The sequence below is a fragment of the Eptatretus burgeri genome, chromosome 16 (genome assembly GCF_056783735.1).
Source record: "Eptatretus burgeri isolate ZD-2024b chromosome 16, Ebu_testis_v1, whole genome shotgun sequence".
NCBI lineage: Eukaryota > Metazoa > Chordata > Myxini > Myxiniformes > Myxinidae > Eptatretus > Eptatretus burgeri.
The window spans coordinates 55,296,564-55,318,672 of record NC_140976.1 but is presented as its reverse complement, the minus strand read 5'-3'; the positions used below and the strand labels follow the sequence as shown (position 1 = coordinate 55,318,672).

At 41.6% G+C, this 22,109-nt stretch overlaps 1 protein-coding gene across 1 annotated transcript in view; it reads left to right on the top strand.

Moving 5' to 3' along the window:
- Positions 1 to 18,354, top strand: part of LOC147011101 (ETS-related transcription factor Elf-1-like) — a gene marked incomplete at its 5' end in the record, with an annotated part of 124,841 nt that extends 106,487 nt beyond the window's left edge. The window contains one exon of the mRNA XM_085859065.1: positions 16,733 to 18,354. Within this exon, the coding sequence (XP_085715191.1) occupies positions 16,733 to 17,114 (382 nt within the window). The remainder of the gene's footprint in view (positions 1 to 16,732) is intronic.
- Positions 18,355 to 22,109: the final 3,755 nt, after the last annotated feature.

Genomic DNA, 22,109 nt, shown 5'->3' with positions numbered 1-22,109 from the left:
AGCTACCGGGGAAGCCACACCCTCGGCTGGCTTCGTCCGAACCGAGTCGCTGTTCCCGACTCGGATCCGGTGTAACCGAGCGGGAATTACCAAAGCCGCGCTGGTCCAAATGATATTTTGCAGCACAATCGGCCTCCCTAATTCTCAAGCCCGAACCATACTGGGTCAATGATAGAAAGCAAAGATAACGAACTGGAACATTTAACAGTTATTTATTTACAAGGTAAAAGGGAGGGAAACAGAGCAGACTTGACCACGAATATAGATGCAGGCAAATGTACAATGGCAATCACTTAAATGATTTCTACTTCTCAGACTGGCCACAGACAGACACACACACCCAAAAAGAAATGGACCTCGTGGGTCTTTATTCGGCCCTTCAGCTCGGGATGGAAGGCGAGCTGAGGGTCAGAGTCTGGCCGGGTACCCGGCCGCCTCGTGCGGTTTTACCGACTTGCACTTGTGGAGCTCGGAGTCCGTGTACGGGAACGGGGATCCCCAGCTCGAGCGCTCCAACACAACCCACCACGGTGGGACTCGAACCCACGACCCAGAATCCAACGAGCCCACGATCCTGGCTGCCACGAACGACAATCGACGACACTAGCACCACGAAACACCTCCACCACGACCACCACCACCAACCACCAAGAAACCCCGAAAATGCCCGCAGTCCCCGCTGAGACAGCTCTCCACCCTTCTTCCCCCTCCCCCCGGGCGGGTGGAGGGATCCGCTCTGAGGTAACTCGCCTCCAGATTGGTCGGGGGGCATCGGGCGATCGGTGTTCTCCCCCGATTGGACGAGGAGAACATTCCCTCTGGCTGGGGCGGGGTCGGCTCTGAAGTTATTTCACCCCCGATTGGACGAGGGGAACATTCCATCTTGCTGGGCGGGGTCGGCTCTGAGGTGATCTCCCCCCCATCTATGTCCATGGCCTCGAACATGTGCGTAATGGCGCTGAAGGAGTGGAGGGTGATTTCATGCAGAAGACTAACTCGAAAGAAACTCGCAGCACACATTAAATTCCCATTAGACATAGGGGAGAGATTCTAACTATCCACATATACTTAACGAAATAACTAAACTTTGGATCAACTGTATGTGTGAATGTGAATGGTTTCAGATTCGTAACAATATATTTGTGAAGTCTCTTGATTAAACCCATCAGCGAAACAACGTGCAGGCACGGCGAGTCGTACACAAAACGAAGCAAGGCAGTCACGGGCGAGATGCTCTCTGCTCATTGAGGCAAGTTGGGTTGTATTCTCCGTCTGTTTAAAGACATGTGTCATCGTGATGACTCCGTTGAGTTCAGGTAATGAAGTATCATCTGCACATGTGATGAATGACTTCATCATGTGGGAAAATACATATACAGTACATTTGAAGTTCGCGATATACTTGGGAGGCGAAGACCTGAAAATTTTCACTTTTGTTTTATCTGAGAGAGAGAGAAAAAGCAACCACCATGCTTAAATTATTCTATGTATCCCCTCATCACTTCCAGGATGGTGGTCTCCTCAACAACTGTGGCAAGGTCCTTCCAGATGTCATTAAGTGCAAGCGGCCCCAGATTCTTCCATTTTGAGCATTTCTACCTCTTTAAGACCAATTAGGTGAAATAGACAGATCTTTGGGGTTCGAATATACTCATTGGTGGGGGAAACAGTATTTTTTTTTCTTTTCTTATTTAATACATTTTATCCTTTGAGAGCTATCCTGCCCTTTATACCTACTGGCAGAGTACCCGCCCCACAGGCGATCTTGGTCTGAGCATGCATCACGTTCTTCTGACGCTTACCTTTATTTGGGTGGTGTATAGGCAACTGACAGCTCTGTATAAGCAAAAAAATAATCGGGGTTACATGTATGAAGTAAAAACGTACCGACTGCTTATAATTCAAAACACCTCATTGCACTGGAAAATGTGGGGACAGAAATACTGTACAGTAAATGGTGAAGACTTGTAATACCCTACCACACCTGGAGGCAGCGCTACATGATACACATTTACATAGAAAATTTGCATACACCCCTCATCCCCCCCCCAAGACCACCGGAAAAGATAAAAACACCCCAATACATTAATTGGGTTTATGCTGATCCTCTGTAGCAAGTCTAGATGCAATTGGCTGAGAACTGTAGGAGTAGCACGACAAACAAACAAACACACAAACAAACACCGGTCCATGAATTATAGTAAGTACGTATACATATTTTATTTCATGTACTTTGTAAGTTAGAGCCCCTTTTGCTACACAGTCGTGAATGCAAGACCTCCTCTTCAGGTGAGGAGGATTCCACGTCACAATGAATTTCACAAAAAGTTATTGGATAGCACTTTCTAGATGGTGGACTTTGTGTTGTGCTGATTGAATCTGGGGTCAACAATGAGGTGAGTCAACGACATTCTGAATGACAAATGTTGGAATAGGGCTGTAAGGTGTCATAAACTGGCAATGGAGGCACTGTGGAGACTGTTCTAGAGCAAATTTCTTGAATGGATCAATGACAAGGATACAACTTTGGATGAAAATATGAATGACCTCACAGAAACGATAGTCAATGGCTTTCAAGAGGCTGACCAGGAAGCAAGAAATGCTGTGGCTGAAGTCGCCCTTGAATTGCAGGCCCTCCACAAATTGCTGACTTTACAACGGAAGCCATATCCAGTCCAACATGAGAGTTCTGGTTGCACTACAAAGAAATGCTCCTGGTGTTGGCTTAATGGTTAGGGAGGTGGGCTTGGGATCCTGGGGTCCTGAGTTCAAATCCCGCTCGACTGTTGAATTAACCCCGCCTGGTATTAACTCAGCTTGTCATCCGTCCGAGGTCGGCAAAATGATTACCAGCTTGCTGGGATGATTGAGCCATTTGAGTATCCTGCATCAGAGTGGCAACCTGTCCACGATTGTGCCGAATAGCCCAGGAGACTGCTTAGGCAGTTCATATTCTTTCTTTGAAGGTTGCCATCACATTGCTATCTCGTTTGTATGGAGTTTTGGGATAGGCCTTCATCTCTTGTTTCACTTTTTACCCTCACCAGAGGAGAGGGTATTGCATTTGAGTCTGTTTGTCTGTGTTAATTTGTCTTTGTCCGCACAGAACATGAGTGTTTTTCTCTGCAACTGCTTGTCGGATTGAGACAAAATTTTCACCAGAGGAGTGACTACTCGTAAAATGTGTTAATGATAATTATGATGTCATTGGCCACGTGGTGTGGCAGCCATTTTGGAAGAAAGGAAAAACTTTGGACCTCTGCATCTCCGAAACCGCACCATGGAAAAAAAATTGAAACTTGGCACATGGCAAGTACTCCTCATGGGGAATGTTTTTTTTTTAGGTTTTTAAAAAAGTTTTTTTGATGCCATAGGTGCCTTTCTTATGACGTCATTGCATGTATAGAATGCTACATCTGATGAGTATGAAAAATTTTGAGGGTCATTTGGGGATAAATTGGTCCACATTAAAAAAAAAGATGATGTCATTGGTCACGTAGTTCGGCAGCCCTATTGTTTATTTGGGTTATTATTATTTAACCTTCAAAAATCTTCTCTGGAATGGCTGAACAGATCGAGGTGAAACTTTACATGTATGACTGCCTATCCATGAGGAACAAAACTTTCACACATGATGTCACAGGTCACATGGTTTGGCAGCCATATTGGATTTACCCTAAAACCTACAAAAATTAATTTTCTCCAGAAGAGCTGGACAGATCGAGGGGAAAGTTCACCCAAATGTTCCCCAAGTCTTTGGGATACCAGGGTATTCACGAATAATTGATAGGTCACATGGTCTGGCATCTATATTTGGATTGAGCGAAAATCTTTTTAAAAAATTATTTCTCTTGAACCGCTTCATCAATCGACATGAAACTTCACAAATTTGATATGGAATATGTTTTTGCATTTCAACCTGATTTGGATGCATGTTCTGGCAGCCAGATTTATTTGATTTTTTTTTTTTTTTTGATCTGGGTTATTTTAGATTTTTTAATTTATTATTATTATTTTTTAACAAGGCTCACTTGACTATGCCAGGATAGGTTTGAGGGTAGAGTAGCAGCTGAAACCCCAATCCTATCGAGGTTCCTCCTGATGACTTGATCTTTGCTTTTTGCTTGTTTGGGTTCCTTCTGATTACTCCAATGCAGGACTGTACCTATTTGGTCTTCCATTTGATTTGAATTGAATTTATTTTGATCCCATTCTGAATTCAGTTGAATAATAATAAACGTCATGGGTCAGGGTCAGGTGTCTGATCAAAGCAAGATGTCTTGGTACCCAGTCATCACTGCCAGCAGTTATAAAGTGGCAGTTCTATTTATGTCTATTATTTATGATGTAACACACCAGTACACAAACACCACACAAAATACACGTAAAACAAGTCCAGGTGAGAGTCTGCAATCTCTGCTCTTTTTCTTGTTTCTTTTGTCAGATCCTTCACGATTCTTCTCTTTAAAACCCTAATCCCAGACGTAAACTTCCTGTGATCTCTGATCTTTTTTTGAAAGAGTCCATGCTTTCCTGCCCTGCTGCTCCTGCATCTCCAATTTTTGCATTCCAGTCTCCCATAATCATTAAAACATCTCCTTTAGGTACCTGCTCTACCACTTACTACAACTTTCCATAAAACTCCACATTTTTCTTCTTCTGCTGCAGAAGTAGCGTATATATCTGAATGATGTTTGTGTCCACTAGATGTCATTTAATCTATTAATGACTAATTTATATATTCCAGTGTTGACTCTGCCGTCTTCTTGCAAATCACTGCGAGTCAATTTATTTTACAGGTTCCATAACCAGAAAAGAACACTTTTTAATCATCAGATTGAAACTGGACCAAACCAGTCAATCTAAATTCACTTATCCCAAAAACTTAAATTTCTTGGCCTCTCCATCTCTCGCTTTATTATATCTAACTTTCCCCGATTTATTGACCCGACATTCCATGTTCCAATTTTGAAACGTTTCAGAAGCTCAGTTTCACTTTCAGTTCTGGCTACATCAGTGACTGTTTTTCCTTGTGGGTTTCATCCATTTCTCCTCATCAAAACACTTTTCTCTTCCCCAGTAGCTATTTGGGTGCTTTCAAACCTGGGGGGGGGCCTCATCATCCCAGCACCATAGCATTATCTCTTGAATATCTGATCATCATTGTTTTCTTGGCATGTACGGAAGTGGTTTGCTATTGCCTTCTTCTGGGCAGTGTTTATATTAGATGGGTGATCCTAGCCATTGTTCTCCATAAGGGAATCCTCTGCCTAGAATTAAGGTCCTGCAGCCATAATTGCCAATATGTGACGCTTTTAATGTCTGTTAAACCCGTCGCCACTTAATGTCCTTCAAACCCTTAGCCTTGGGTTTCAAAACCTGAACCGCAAGGCAGCGTCAGATTTTGATTCAGAGTTTCCTTCTCCTGGATGAGCTGCCTACCAAGGCTGCCCAAAGCAACCGGTTTTAAGGCGTCGGTGATTCGCCTTTCACCTCTTCACCTATTTGTGAGAACAACCACAAGAAGGCCGTTGCGAGGCTCGACTGTCAGATGCTGAGCCTTGGAGTATTTTATAGACATTGAGAGCTTATCTTCGATGTCACTCCACGGCATTCATTGTAAGTCCTGGGGGGTCAAATATGTCAGTCATCTTAAAAAAAAGACATTACCCATTTGTAAGGATATGGTTATTTGCTTGTATATGTATCTGTACATACATACATACATGCATACACACACACACACTCGCGTTGTACCTTAACGTCCAATTAGAGAACTTCCAAAGAGACAGGAAGGGTGACACACATATTGTACATGGATGATCTCAAACTCTTTGCAGCAAATGACAAAAAATTGGTGGAACAACTGAAATTGGTGAAATGGTACTTGATGACATTCAAATTGAATTTGGCCAAGATAATTGTGCCAAGTACACATTCATACAAGGTACACCAACAAAAGCAGATAACATAAAAATTGACCTAGATACAACAATACAGGATCTAGACAACGAAGCATCCATCCGAAATGTACCTCACCGTAGAAGAGGGCCACCAAATGTGTAAAACAATTTCCAAAGAATACTTGCATAGAATGAGGCTGATCCTGCAAAAAATATCTCACCCCAAGAAACAAAATCAAAGCCATAAACCAACTCCACAGCTTGATTGGAGTCCACTAGTATTCCATTACAGCTGCGGAATATTAAATTGGCCACAAACGGAAATCAACAAACTCGATATCAATACAAGGAGACATCTCACCATCCACAGAAATCACTGCATCCCAAGAATGTACCTGCCGAGATGAGAAGAAGGTAGCGGCCTGATGGAACTCACCCAAGTGCACAGAATGACATCTGTAGAATTGGCTGAATATGTGAAAAGTTCAACAGATTACAGAATCCAATTTGTATGCAAACATGAACACATCAAGCCAGAGAAGGTATCCCTAACCCACCGAGCAAAAAATTTCCAAAGACAGGTGCAAATGGAAGATGTCATGCATGAAACCGAAACAGCAACGAATACACCTCCAATGATGGTGAAAAGACGAAAGAAAAATACAAAGCGAAATATCAACAGACTTGCAAAGTACCCGTGCTATGCACAGGAGAAGCTGGACAGCCGGTTCGTGAAATACTTGGGCAAAAGATGCCGAATCTGCATAAGCCGAATCCATGAATTTCACGGGTGGAACCCCCTCACATAATTCCCTGATTCTACTTTAAACTCAATCTGTCAATATTTTCCTCCCAAACAGCATTATTCCAATCACAAAATAATACTGTACTATTAACAATATAACAAACACTCATGAGGTAAACGAAGATTGCGCTGTTCTGAAGTTAAACAATCCGAATCAGGAGCAGCTTCGTACGGGTCGAAACTCAAAATCATTAATTGTATTGAGGTATTCATGAAACCTCTTTCCCATCTTAGGACACCGGATGGGACCTCAAAACGTTCCACAGAAGGTTTTGTGAGGCAGGCCCCAAAACTGAGGGAGTGGTTCAAGGATGGACGGACAGACAGTCAGACAGACATTCCTACTTTATAATATAGACTTGTGGGGGAACCCGTGGGAAACCCACGGGAATTGAAATGTATAACATTTGGACCTCTTGAGTTAGATGCTGCACATGGAATCTTCTGAAATGGGTACTGGCAATTCATCAGATCCAGAAATGAGGGATAACGTACACAATTTATTTACTTCACATAACATGTGAATACATGTCCATGCACATGAGAAATACAGTTTGTTTATAAATCCCAGATATCTGAAATAGCTGTATTTGTAGCAAAGCCGAATTGCAACTTCGGATATTGTCTCGGAAGTTGCGATATTTTCCATCATTACCTTGATAAAGTTGTTGCAGTCGAGCAGGTACGGCAAATAGTGGAGGTAATTGGACTTTCCTCTTGTAGCAGGCTTGTAGCAAGGTATTATGTATACATTTAGGACACGGGGGGGGGGGGGGGACCAAAAAATGAAAGTCATTGTATGATTAAGTTTTGCATATCATTTGTTAGCAAACATCATGGGGATTCAGGATCTATTTGGGCAGAGCTTAATTCTTCCTCTTTCTATTGCTCTGACAGGGTCAAAGTTCTGACCAAACTAACATCTAAGGATTAAAAGTGCAGATTTATTTAAAACGTTACGTACTTCCTCATGACCTTTGATTTTCTGTATACTGAACACAAACTGGCCTTTGATATTGATTTTTATATCATAGGGCCATCTTTGTAAACTTATTCTATGGTTATAAAATCAAGCTTATAGCTGCCAGGAATTTTGTAGCAGCTTAGTAAATGCAATTTGTTACGTACTTCCTAACATTTTTGATAGCCTGTGTTTGGATAAAAAAAACATGCTTTGTAAGCAACTATACCCATAGGACCCATAGCAAAGTATACATTTTCTGAAAGCACAGACACTTGGGCATTATATAACATTAAGATTGTTTATCTTATTAAAACTGGGTTCAATTTCAAAGCTTTCTCCTCATTTAGGACCACAGTGTACACAATACCATGCTACAAGCCAGCAACAAAGTGTAAATCCACCCCTTTCCCTGTTGATTCATTTGTGAAATGTTTTGCAGACCAGTACACGCATGGTGAGGTCACAGGACCGCAATTATGCGCTTGGACAATATTATGAGATACTTCATCAGATTCATTATGGATGCTGTTGTATATATTTACTGAGCACGCATTACACTCCAAAATCTTTGTTGCTCAGCATCCTCTGCAAGTCTGTTGACTCGGCCATCTCATTCTCTCCTCATTCTTTTTCCTTCTACATCCTGTGCAAGTCTATGATGACGTTCATAAGCTGTTTCATTCTGTTCCCTCATTCTTTTATTAATTTTGGAAATGGCAGTTCCAAAGGCAACACAAGGCGTCACGTCCTCCAGTTTAACGCCCCTCCGATTGATGCCTTGCCTTGCATGCCAAACGCCAGGGTGGTAGTTTATAACTGGGTTGGGATTCCAACCCTGCCAAGGTAGCGCAAAGCCGAATGTGCAATCCATTAAGAGTCTAAGCTATCTTGGCAGGCCATAAAATAACAAATGCAATGCGACTGATTATTTTAAATAATACTTTACTATTACCATGCTTAAGACGTGTGACAATATCATGTCAGTGGCATCCTGCTTCACACAGGAGCTTTATACTTGTGTGACTGGGACCAAAGAGTACCTAAGACTTGCAACTTTTTAGTGTGACTACGTCTAAAGAATGAAACATTTTATGGTGACGACTGTCAAAAGAATACAGCCCAAATGGAAAAGTCCTTGGGGTGGGGGGGGGGAGTGTTGTGCGTGGTGTATATGAACATTACACCCTTCTGTCCGGCAAAAACCGAAATTGCTCTTTTCCTTCATGTACACAATACAAAAGGACATTTTTTAAATTGAAGATTTAAAATATACTTCTTTAAAGTGTACGTGTACATCACTTGTAAAATAAGAATGACAAATATCTCTTGGGAATTTTCTTTCTCACGTTTATTTCACATAGCATATGTGAATGACATGTCCATGCACATGTGAAATACAGTTTGTTTATACCTCCTGTACTTGCACACAATTCAGCTTTGAAAACTTGTGCAAAAACTAATAGTTTATTTTTTATTAAAGACCACGATTTTCTTTCCTGCATTATGAAAAACGTACCTTCTTTGGGCGGTATATAACAGACCGCTTCTGTGATCGCTGGCATGCATTACTTCATTTTCTTTGCATGAGTTGTAATCAAAAGATACCTTTGTTTCTTCAAAAGGTATCTATGATAAAAAGGTAACTTAATAACTCCCCCTCCCCACATCACGTCTGACCAGATACATTGAAAATGGCTATTAGAATGCATTTTTGTGTATAAACGCCAATGTTCGTCCTATTTTCTCACTTTTTACTGAAATTTGAACCGTCTTTAGGACTACAAGAAATGAAATCAGAAGGTGAATTAGAGTTCAGATATAGTGGTGAGGGAGTCTGAATGGATTTTATATTACAGGCCTTAATTTCACTTGAAATGCATTTTTGTCTAAAAACAAAAAATTTTCTTCCTGGTTTTTTGCATCCGAAACTTACACCATCTTAGCGACTACAAAAAATGAAATCAGATATCTAATTAGAGTTATAATAAAGCCGTGAGAGTGCAAGGAAGTGTTAGCCATCCAATAGAGGCTATATGGAGCAAACAAAATAGAGGCAATTTGATTTTGAAGCCCTGCCCTGAACTGAGCCCCTCCCCAAATGGACAGACAGACAGACAGACAGACAGACAGACAGACAGACAGACAGACAGACAGACAGACGCAGATTATATATAAGATTTGTAAAATCGATGCAGTGTCTTCAGAAAGTATTCACACCCCTTGACATTTTCACATTTTGTTGTGTTAGTCTGAATTTAAAATGGATTAAATTGAGATTTTTCAGTCATCCCAGTGTGTGCCCTAGTTAGAATAGGTACACTGCATTCCTGCATATTGTAAGAGGTGACTAATGGGTTGGCATCAGGAAGGGCATCCGGCCATAAAAAAACATTGCCTCAAAAAGGGAACCATGATTGTCATGGGGCCTGCAAGGTTAACCCCTGCTCTCGCAGGGGAAAATGGCGTGTGTGTGTGTGTGTGTGTGTGTGTGTGTGTGTGTGTGTGTGTGTGTGTGTGTGTGTGTGTGTGTGTGTGTGTGTGTGTGTGTGTGTGTGTGTGTGTGTGTGTGTGTGTGTGTGTGTGTGTGTGTTTTGTCACCGATCTACTCAAAATACACGATAATGACAACGTGAAAACATCCTGTGTAGAGAAAAAAAAATACGCCATAATATAATTTTTTACAAATCTATAAAATATAAAAAGCTGATATGTCTTGTGTCAATAAGTATTTAACCTTTTGCGATGACACACCAAATTGAGCTCAGGTGCATCCAATTTCCTTTGATCATCCTTGAGATGTCTCCACAACTTGATTGTGTCCACCACGCCAATTCAATTGATTGGACATGATTTAGAAAGCAACATACCTTTCGATATAAAGTCCCACAGTTGACAGTGCACGTCAGAACAGAAACTCGACCATGAAGTCCATGGAACTGTCCATATAACTCGAGGTAGAATTGTGAGGTGGCATAGATCTGGGGAAGAGGATAAAACAATATGTAGAGTGTTGAAAGTTCCCAAAAGTACAGTGAGCTCCATCATTAGGAAATGGAAAGAATATGGAACTACCCAGACTCTTCCTAGAGCTGGCCGTCTGCCCAACTGGGCAAGAAGGACCTTGGTCAGGGAGGTAACCAAGAACCCAGTGACCACTGTGATTAGAACTACAGAGTTCCTTGGCTGAGATGGGAGAATCTGCAAGGACAACAATCTCTGAAGCACTTCACAAATCTAGGCTTTGGGGAAGAGTGGCCAGACGGAAACCACTTCTGAGAAAAAAGCTCATGACAGCAGGCCTGAAGTTTGCAAAAAGGCACATGAAGGACTCTGAGAACATGAGGCAAAAGATTCTGTGGTCTGATGAGATGAAAATTGAACTCTTTAGTCTGAATGCAAATTGCTACATCTGGTACAAATTGAGCACAGATCCCACCCATCTAACACCATCCCTACTGTGAAGCATGGAGTTGGCAGCATCATGCCACGTGGATGCTTTTCAACGGCGGAGACTTGTACGGATAGAGGGAGATATATAAATCAGACGCACCTCCTGACTTATGGTGAACATCGCCGCAGATTAGGTCTCGCACGGTAAAACCGCATAATCCACACAGATCCACACCACACATAATCTATGTAATCGGCTTCAAACTTCCCAGAGTACTGCAAGCACACTACTCGGACTTTGCAGGATAAGTGTCATCACCGTCTTGATGCATCTCCATGTCCAAAATGTGCGGCTTCCTCGACACACACTGGTGCATATCGATCTTTGAGTCTTCTACCTGTGCACAGCCATCATGCCTTTCAAGGAGAGCTGGATTCATCACTGACCATAACAATTTCCCATTGCCTCCTTGTCCATCAGACGCACTGGTTTTACCACTGCAAGCAAGCTTGGATGTGTTGTGGTACAAGTATACCAAACAGGATGAGCATGGACCCCTCCAGACATGGAAATGTCATGATGTGGAGTGGTATTGCTGAAACGTTTCGCATCAACTTGATCTGTACCCATGGCAATCTGATGGCAGATCGATACATTGAGATCTTGCAGCAACGTGTTGCCTACCCTTCTTCAACATGCTCCAGGAATCATCTTTATGCCTGATAATGCTCCTGCTCATGGGTCCATTTGAACAAGGCATGTTATTGGCAATACCAAAGTTCATGTCATGACACCATGGCCTGCCATCTTGCCAGATTTAAATCCAATTCAACATCTCTGGGATATCTTTGATCTTCACGTTCAAACATTGGCAAAACAGCCACAGACCCTCTGAGCGAGAACATGTGCTGAATTTCTTGCATGTAATGCCATTCATTAGGCTCCGATTTGAGGTGTATATGCATCTGGTCAGTCATGGTCAAACCTGCCTATATCAACCACTCAAGGTAAATGGTCAACATGGCCTTTACTTGCATGTTATGTGGCAGCCAGTTTGTTTTATTCAAATTAAATATTTATTGTTATCTATCTCTCGACGAAGTGAATTCTTTCAGAAATTTTTCTGTAATGCTCACTTGGCTGTGCTTGGATGGGTTTGAGGGTTGTGGAGTTGCGGCTGAAACCAGAATCCTTTCCAGTTTCCTCCTGATGACTCCATCTTTGCTCTTCACTTCTTTGGGTTCCTTCTTGGTCTTCCATTTGATCATGTCTGCCCCAATATCCTGATGATGTGTGAACTGTGCTTCCCTACTGACGGAACTCTGATGACTTGTACATGATGCTGCGTTGAGCCTGGGGAGTAACTGCTGAAATCTTTCTCTCCAGGTTCTTCCTGCCATCTTTGTTTTTTGTTCCTTTCACATTCTTTCTTGAAAAAAAATTCTCACAATCCTCTTTTCCTTCTGATTCTTTCTTTTTCTTCTCGTTCATCTCTTACCCTCTTTCGTAATATATATCTCTAAGGAGAAGTGAATTCTTGCAGAATTTTTTCTGTTAGGCTCACTTGGCTGTGCCTGGATGGGTTTGAGGATTGTGGAGTAGTGGCTGAAACCCGAATCCTATCCAGTTTCCTCCTGATGACTCCATCTTTACGTTTTTACTTCTTGGGGTTCCTTCTTGGTCTTCCGTTTGATTGTATCAATATGTGTGCATCACTAAATATCATTAATATCTTGTTTAAATTGGTCTCAAATGTGTTTTTACAGTATTCAGTACATTTACATGCGTTTCCCCTTGCGATCAAGTTGGGTATTCTTCTCGCTCTTCCAGCCAGGTGGGCTCTTGCAGAGATGGCCTTGCAAGTTCCTCCTCAGCAATATTTTGGGTGCTCCTTCATTGCTACTCATGCATCTGAATCACTTTAATCATTTTCTCCAAAGAAAGCTAATTTTGAGCAAGCTTTCCAGGATTTGCATTTGTATCCATGCTTGTGGAAGAAACAAAAAGTTTCAAGTAAATTACGGCATGTACTTATACATGCGATCTCTCTGTGAGTGTCGATGAATGAATGGTCCAACTAATTGCCGACTGGGCATGAAATGTTGCCCATCAATTATTTTCCTGGCTGCATACAGTTATGTGCTAGCTTTAACCATTTCAGCAAAAATACTCGTATATTACAGCACTGTAATTTTTGTATATTGTTTTGAGGATTTTATTTGACAAAAACTCAGAGAAATAAAGTTAAAAGAAGAAAAATAATCCCCATTTGTTACCGACACTGACTGGGCAGGAAATGTCAACAACCAATATTTTTCTGGCTCAGTCTTCTTCGTCATTCCTGCAAAAATAAAAAGATTAATTACACTGCAGTATCTTGTCCTGACGATCGATTCAAACTGACAAAAACGAACAGACATCAAGTTCTGTAATAACTCGGTTTACATTAGGGATGCATTTCTGAAAAGTGTGACTAATATCGAAACGTCGCAAATCAAAGCAGTTTTTATTTCGGCCGTCGAAGGTGGACGGAGGTCGGAGGTTATGTTTTCACTCTTGCTCGTCTTGTTTGTTTGTCTGTGAGCAGGATATCTCAAAAAGTTATTGACCCATTTGGATGAAACTTAGTGGGCAGGTTGGGCATGTGGCAATGATTAATTGATTCAATTTCAGTGATAATTCGGATAGGAGAAATTTTTTAAAATCTTTTTCAAGCGATTCCTTACCATTGAGAGATGGGGCCAAAAACGATATCTTGTATATTATTTCCGAGTTTGTGGTTTCGTGTCGCGCTATCTTCGACTTTGTTCTGCGCTCAAGTAATGTGATATTCGGTTTACATTATCTCAAAGACCATATGAGGTGCATGGTACAAAAAAGGTAAATAAAATGGTTCTGAAACAGTGAAATCGTATTCCTCTTACTGCATTAAAGTAAAATTACTACTGATACTCTGCATCAGTTCCTTTCTCAAACACACCCACCCCAACATGTCGCGCAGAGCGCGGGTTATGCTAGTCTGGCATGATATTTCAAAACTTTATGGACATGTTTTGACGAAAATTGAGAGACGAGTTGGGTAGGTGACGAGAACAAACTGATTATATTTTTGTTGAGGTTTTCAGATCCGGCCAATCAGTGGGATACAAAACGTAAACTGTTCAGCCTGATGGAGGTATGCAATCGACCGAGTGCCATTCTCGTTCTCATCTATCTATAATTCCAGGTGTGTGTGTGTGTGTGTGTGTGTGTGTGTGTGTGTGTGTGTGTGTGTGTGTGTGTGTGTGTGTGTGTGTGTGTGTGTGTGTGTGTGTGTGTGTGTGTGTGTGTGTGTGTGTGTGTGTGTGTGTGTGTGTGTGTGACCACTGTTTCTCGACAACCACTGGTCCGATCTCATTGAAACTTGCCAGGTATATTGCTGGGGACCTGAGGATGTGCCTTTTCAAGGTTTGATATTAATCGGACAAGTGCTTCCCAAGTTATGGCCATTTATTTACCAAACCAATGACAAGACAAGTTGTTGCGTGGGCATGGCCGATGGGGGAAGGGAAGCTCAGCCGCGTTCGCCATTACGGGTTACAACGTACGGGCTTCCAGATAGTGATGACTTCGTGTATTGTAATAATTTCTCGATTTCTTTTGCGCATTTATAGATAAACACAATGCCCCAATTATGATCGTTTTCATATTAGACGGTGCATAAATTTCGGTTAAACTAGGTTCCCACTATCACGATGCGCAGCACGATTGAAATCGTGGTCTTAATCGTGGTGATCCTATCAGATCTTATCAGATGTTGAGGTCAGTCGTGGCAATCGTGTTAATCGTAGAAAATTTTTGAACGCTTCAAAATTTTTCTACGATCAACATGATCAATTGTCAATCGGGATCATCGTATCAGATCGTATTGCATCGTAACAAAGCGTGACAGATCGCATCTAATCGTGCTTCCTAATCGTGGTGATCAGGATCTATCTTAGACAAGACAAACACCACGCTCTGTGAGACCACCATTTCAATCGTGCTAGTGGGAATAGACTTTCAGAGAAATTGCATGATCAACTACGAATGGCCAATCGTGGCGTACGTAACGGATCGCACGACAGTGGGAACCTAGCATAACATCAGAGTGCTGGTATGCTCCGAACCAGGAAGTAAATTTTTTTTCTCTCTCTTCTCTTCTCTTTTTGTTTTTCCTTGCCACGACATTGCGAAAAGGTAAAATAGGTTGGCGCTAATTGAATAATTGGGTATTAAAACTAAATTGCGAATAATCGTAACTGCGAATAATGTGCGAACTTCCGGGCCACGCACGTACGGGCACGCGAGAGCGAAGAAACGGCCTGTGTGGTTGTTGTTTGTTGCTCGCGGTTTGAATATATATATTTTTTTTTTCTGCACGTACTAGTTAGAATTAATGGAATAAGGGGGTTAGCGTTTCCTAACATTACCACTTCATGTATTATATTTAGCATTTTACCAATTATATTACCTTTTTTTGATTAATGGCAATTATATTCAAGTACACAAGTATATTAATAAATTTAAAAAACAATTGCGAGACAAAAATAAAGCTCTTCCAGAAGTTGTCGAAGTTGGCGTTTTCTTGTCGCTCTTATTCTTCCTTCTCCAATGAACGTCGGAATTTTTATAGGTGGTACGCATCGCAGTCGGAGGCAAACTTAAAAACCCGGCAACGTTAACGGCACTTTCACCAGCATCCGTTTGACAAATACCATCTAATTTAAGTTCTGAGGTCACACTTTTACAATACCTTTTAACCAATCTCCAGTACAGTACTTTTTTATGTGCGACGCAAGTACAGTATTTAATTTGTTTCGGCGATTTTACGATCTCCTGAATTGGAACTTTAGCGGTCACACAGCTTTCCTATAACGCTTGGGTTACGAAGTGGAAAACAACAGGCATTACTTTCATACTGAACCTCATGTATATACAGTACAGAACCTCATGTATATACAGAACCTCATGTATATTATACACATGTACAGTAAAACCACCGTATTGTGAAATTCAACTGACTGGATTTTTATTTTTTTATTTTTTTGTGCTTCACCATATTTGGTAATAGTGGGGACAGGTTCTATCAGTATGTATCGCAAAATGTTTTTCCTCAAATTGTATATCGAAGTTTCTTCATCTTCTAAAAGTGCTGTATTTCAAGACTGTCTTGTGTGCTTTCACTTGCTTGTTAAACTTAAAACATTCCATTCTCTTTTGCAATGAGTTCCTGTTAATCCAGTACCATGTATAGATTTAGCCCGTTTGATGGATTTACCTCATAATCACCCATTGATCTGTAACTGCTAACTCGATCTCCCTAAGGCGATATTAGTCGATCAGGGTTTGAATACTCCCTAATTCATTTTATATCCAATACATACTCATCTCCCACAACATTCAGCAGGCAATGCACTTTCATTGCAAGCTTATATCTTCTTGGTACTTCTTTGACTGTAAAAAAATATATATATATATATATATATATATATATATATATATATATATATATATATATATATATATATATATATATATATATATATATATATATATTAATTCTCATCCCTTTTTACTTTGTATTTGTGCATCATCTCAAAATACCCTTTGTGTTTCTCTTCTGCCATTTCACCCCACCCAATTACTAGTTCTGGGCAGCCTGATCGATCTTCACAGGCCAATCTTGGTTCTCTCTCCAACGTTCTGCTTCAAGCACTACCTGCTGGCCTCACTCTGCAGGGCCTGCCACCAGGCTGCATCATCGCTGTAGGTGATGGAGCGAGTGGCCTTTCAGAAAGCATCGGAGAGCAAATGATCGCCATTGTGGGCGATGGCAGTGGTATGACATCTTTCCAAAGCATCCAGGCCAACGTGGGGCGTTGCAATGAGGATGCGCGGATATTACAATCACAGCAGGACTATGTGCTCATATTGACGCCAGTTGAGGCTGGCGGGCTTGACGGAGCCACTGTCGTTGCAGTGCCGTCGTCAGACGTAGAAATTCCCAGCTGTGAAGCTGCAGTGAAGTAACCAGCAGGGTCCACTCACCTGCAGGATTGACAATCTCTATGGTCATTATTTGACCATGTTTTTCTTTTTATTTCCTTCTTTTTGCCAAACCCCCCACTTCCCCCCTTCCTGAGCTCTTCACCTCCCCACAAAAAGGCATCGCGGGATTCGATGCCTTCACCTCTCCTTTCAGAGTTGGTCACAAGCCAAAGGAGGTCCGTGGATTTGTGCTTATTCTGTATCACTTTCCTGCAACTTCGACTCTCTACCGGCAGTTGAAAAGCTTGGCTTGATTTGTGAGCTGAACAAACAGATGAATGTCGGCAGCATGAAGCCTCATCACCTGTGATAAACTTTCAAACAGCACTATTATTTGCGTAGACCTCTCAATAATTTAATGGAATGGAAAACTACCCAAAAATGAAATAATTGAGCTGTATATACATTTTAAATCCACAGTGAGACTCCTTTTGAAAGGTGTCAATTTAAGCCACCTTATCTTCCTGTCCCTCCTCCCACCCCTGACCCAACCTCATTTTCCAGTCAACAAGCTTGGAAATAGTTTCATCTTTTTCAGATTTATAATGAGATTCCAACTGTAAAATAAAACCACAAAAATATCTTTGTATCCATTGTACTATGTGAGTGTCATCACCATCCTGACTGGCTTTATGGTTCTGCATCTCACATGATCTTCATGTGAACAATGTCCCACAAGCTCACCACCAGCCTTTCTACTTGGTTATCTTCGGCGTGAACCACGTGTAACCATGCACATGCACGTTTGCTATGTTAGATGGTGAATTAATACAATGTTACATGTTCTGTTACCTTTCATTGTTAATACATTTCAGGCTTTTGAAGGCCAGCTTTTCGGGGAGGCGAGACGAGCAGGTGTTTTGTGTACAGAAGGAACGCCTCTCCTCATTTGGGGATTGTGCAGTTGGAGATGAGACACCTATGGTCGGAAATTTAAAGTTCATGTTCTGTCATTCGGCTCACATGAAGCTACGAATACAATGTATTGTTAAACTTCACCACAGTCCAATTTTCATTCATGGTAAATCTATGTATAATTATACATATACATGTGTGTACCTTTGATGTACGCAGAGCCATAGCCGTGAGTCGGTACCTTGCTGAAGCAGATGTGCCTGCATACTTTGGGCATATTTTTATACATGCGGATGTGTAATTATTTTGTACTACACTAATTTCTTGCACATAACCATTTTCTTGCAATAAAGGCTTGTGTACATACTGTTGGTCTCCGAGTTTGATTGTGTGTGTGTGTGTGTGTGTTTGTGTGTGTGTGTGTGTGTGTGTGTGTGTGTGTGTGTGTGTGTGTGTGTGTGTGTGTGTGTGTGTGTGTGTGTGTGTGTGTGTGTGTGTGTGTGTGTGTGTGTAAAGCACCTCGTTATGCATTCAAATTGCATCAGATGTGGCAATAAGTGTGAACTGTTGCTTCCAGCATTCCCGTTCCAAGACAGAAGATGACATTTGCATTTTTGCGGTCTTCGTCCCAACCCTGTTAGCACAGGCAACGTCCTAAGATACCTAATTACTAAGTCATCGTAATTAGCAATTTGTTTACTGCGTAATCGTAGTCATGACGGCACACTTAATATTGCATATTTTATCATGCCAGTACCCCCATCCCTGACAGGAGTGGCAGGAAGGGTCATGTTATCCTCTCTGGGGTATACAGATTACATTCGATCTCGGTTTAGGTCCATTACTCTCGGGACCCAATAAACATATAATGCCTGAAGAATGTCAGGTTTCCTCCCTTTCAGTTTAGTGTTAAACAGCAGCAGCGACTTTAAAAAGTTAATCATAGGTGTTTGGGGTTTATTATCATTTTACCTCTGATTGGGGTGCCCCATGGAAGATATTTATACACATTCACATGGAATTTGTCCAAGGAGGAAAGCCCCTTTGGGGAGGGAAGGATATTAGGGTACCAAGCCTGCAAGGCTGGGTAACCGATTGGTTTTCTTCTGTGTTGTTTTGTTTGGTCATGTTCTTGCGCCGCGATTTTCAGGGGTTTTTTCGCTTTAAAATTCATTTTCTCGAGAACTGTAAATCCGATCGACACGAAAGTTTTACCATAGTATGTATCTTTTTTGATACCAAAATGAATTGATAATTATGACGTCATAAGTCATGTGGTACAGGTGCAATCTTTGAAAAACCGAAAAGCTTTGGACCTCTATCTCTGAAACCGTGCAATGGAAAAAATTGAAACTTGGCACATGGTAATAACTCCACATGGGGAAGAAGGGTGATTTTTCGTGACGTCATCCATGAAGTATCCCGGTGAAAATTCGATAGGGAGAACGCTGCATCGGAAGTTTTTTTTAATTTCTTGAGCGTTATCTACGCAAAAATCCACCGTAGAAAAAAATAATGACATAGTTGACTTGGTTCAGCAGCCATAATGTTTTAAAAAACAATCCCCCAAAAAATCTTCTCCAGAATGGCTGGAAAGATTGAAGCGAAACTACACACATGTTCCACATGTCATCCTTTTACAAGTTTGTTAATTTCTCATTGATAGGTCACATGGTTTGGTGGCCATATTGAATTTACCCAAAAACCTTCAAACATCTTCTCCAGAATGGCTGGTCAGATCAACAGGGAAACTTCACAAACGTATTCTCCAAGGGTAGGGGATATAAGTTTGTTAACGAATCATTGATAGGTCACATGGTTTGGCAGCCATATTGGATTGAAGGAGAATATTAAATGTTTTCTCTGGAACCACTTAAGCAATCGAAGCGAAACTTTGCAACTATCTACCGATATGGCTGTATAATTATTACATCACAAGTCACATTGTTCGGTGGCCATCTTGGATATAAAAAATAAATTTAAAAGTATTTTTCTCTGAAATAGCTAAACGGATTAGGCTGAAACTTTACAGGTATGTCCGCCTTTCTGTGCCAAACAAAAAGTACTCACCTACTTTTGATGTCAGTCACATGGGTTGGCAGCCATATTGGATTGAAGGAAAAATATTAAATAATGTTTACTCTGGAACCACTTCATCAATCAATGTGAAACTTCACTGTTATGATGCAGCAGACAGGTGGAATATATCTTACAAATTTCAACCCACTCAACCACATGATTTGGCAGCCATATTGGATTGAAGTAAAATATTATTCGAGTCGAGCGGCCTATCGCACGCCGGCGTGCGCGAATTTGCAACAGTATCATATACTCCTTCAAAATCTTTCAAATTCATGACTGGGAAGTTTATCATTGAGATGTATTGGTAGTTTATGCTAATGCATGCATACTTGGGTACACCGGGGCATGGGTAAGGAGAGTCATGTGACCCTCCCATGTTCCGGTGCTGTGTTGTGTCTGGATTAAACCTGTTGTTCCCACTTCAGAGCCTTCGTCCCTGTCTATTGAGTACATTATGGTGGCGATGAGGATGTCTTCGTGCATCGGCATATTGCAAGAATACACAGTGGGGAATGATTGGGAAGACGAAACTGATCGTCTGAAGGAGTATTCGTGGCAAACAAAATGGACACCGATGAGGACGCTGAAAGGCGGCAAGTTGTATTACTGACCTTATGCGGCGCCCCGATGTACAGCCTCATCAAAGATCTTCTTTCCTCAGCCAAACCTTCTGACAAATCGAATGACGAGCTCGTCAATCTTGTGAAAACATATTATCACCCTAAACCGGGTAAGATCGTCTCGAGATAGAAATTTTATACCCACCATCATCAAGATGGTCAGTCAGCATCCGAGTTCGTGGCTGATTTACGCCGACTCGCCGAACATTGTGAGTTTACAGATAAACTCGAAGAGATATTACGTGATTTCTTTATAATAGGCATCAATGACGACTCGACTCTGTGGAAACTCCTGACTGAATCCGACCCCAATTTTGCTCATGTCATGGAAATAGCCACTGTGTGTATGCAAACTGTCGAGAGCCTGTGTGTGATCTCCAAGTCAAAAGTTATCCAGCAGGACCCATCGGTTAACAAGGTAACCTTTGGCTACAAGTAAAAGTGTTTTAGCAAGCCACCAAATTCACCTCCACCTCCTGACATTTCTGAATCTACCCAGAAGGTTGGAGTAACTTGGTGTTGTGGTGTTAATCATCAAGTTTTCCAATGTTGGTAGAGGAATTATACCTGTGACAACTGTGGTAAGCGGGGACACTTGAAGGTCGTTGTCCTCGATCCAAGTCAAAGAACTTGTCTCCTCCTTATCACATTGAGGTGAACCCTGATGCAGCGACAATAGGTCACAGAGCACAACCTGCAGCTGAGAGTCAAGTGAGGAACTTCATGAGGTTTTCTCTGTTGGAACAAAGAACTCCGATGCTCCAATTAGAGTTGATGTAACAATCGATAAGATCCCAGTGAGGATGGAAGTTGATACCGGCGCTTCCAGATCAATTATGAGCGAGAGCAAGTTCACCTCCATCTACCCTCCAAAAAAGGCTCCTGCACTCCGGCCTGTATCTACTGACTTGAGGACATACACCAAGGAGGTGGTTCCTGTAGTTGGCTCAGCTAATCTAACTGGAGGATATTGAAACAGCACTCATGTTCTACCACTACTGATAGTGTGTGGAGAAGGACCGACCCTCTAAGGCCGAGATTGGTGACAAATAATCAGACTTAATTGGAGTGACGTAAACAGTCTCCAACTCTGATGCTGGATATGATACTGTGCTCAACAAGTACCCTGGCCTATTCAGTGATGGTGTTGGTACCTTTGCAGGGCCCAAAGTGAGGATTCATGTTTCTGCAGATGCTCAGCCATTGTTCCCTAAGGCTAGACCTGTGCCCCACATGATGTGGAGACAAGAAAACGATGATCAACCGATATTCAAAGCTGGATGGCTACCCTTTGCCCAAAGCAGAGGATCTGTTCACCACTCTCATGGGTGGCCAGACATTCATTAAGTTTGACTTGACCAATGCTGATGCTCAAATGGAATTGGATGATGGTTCCAAGCCCTATACATGCATCAACACT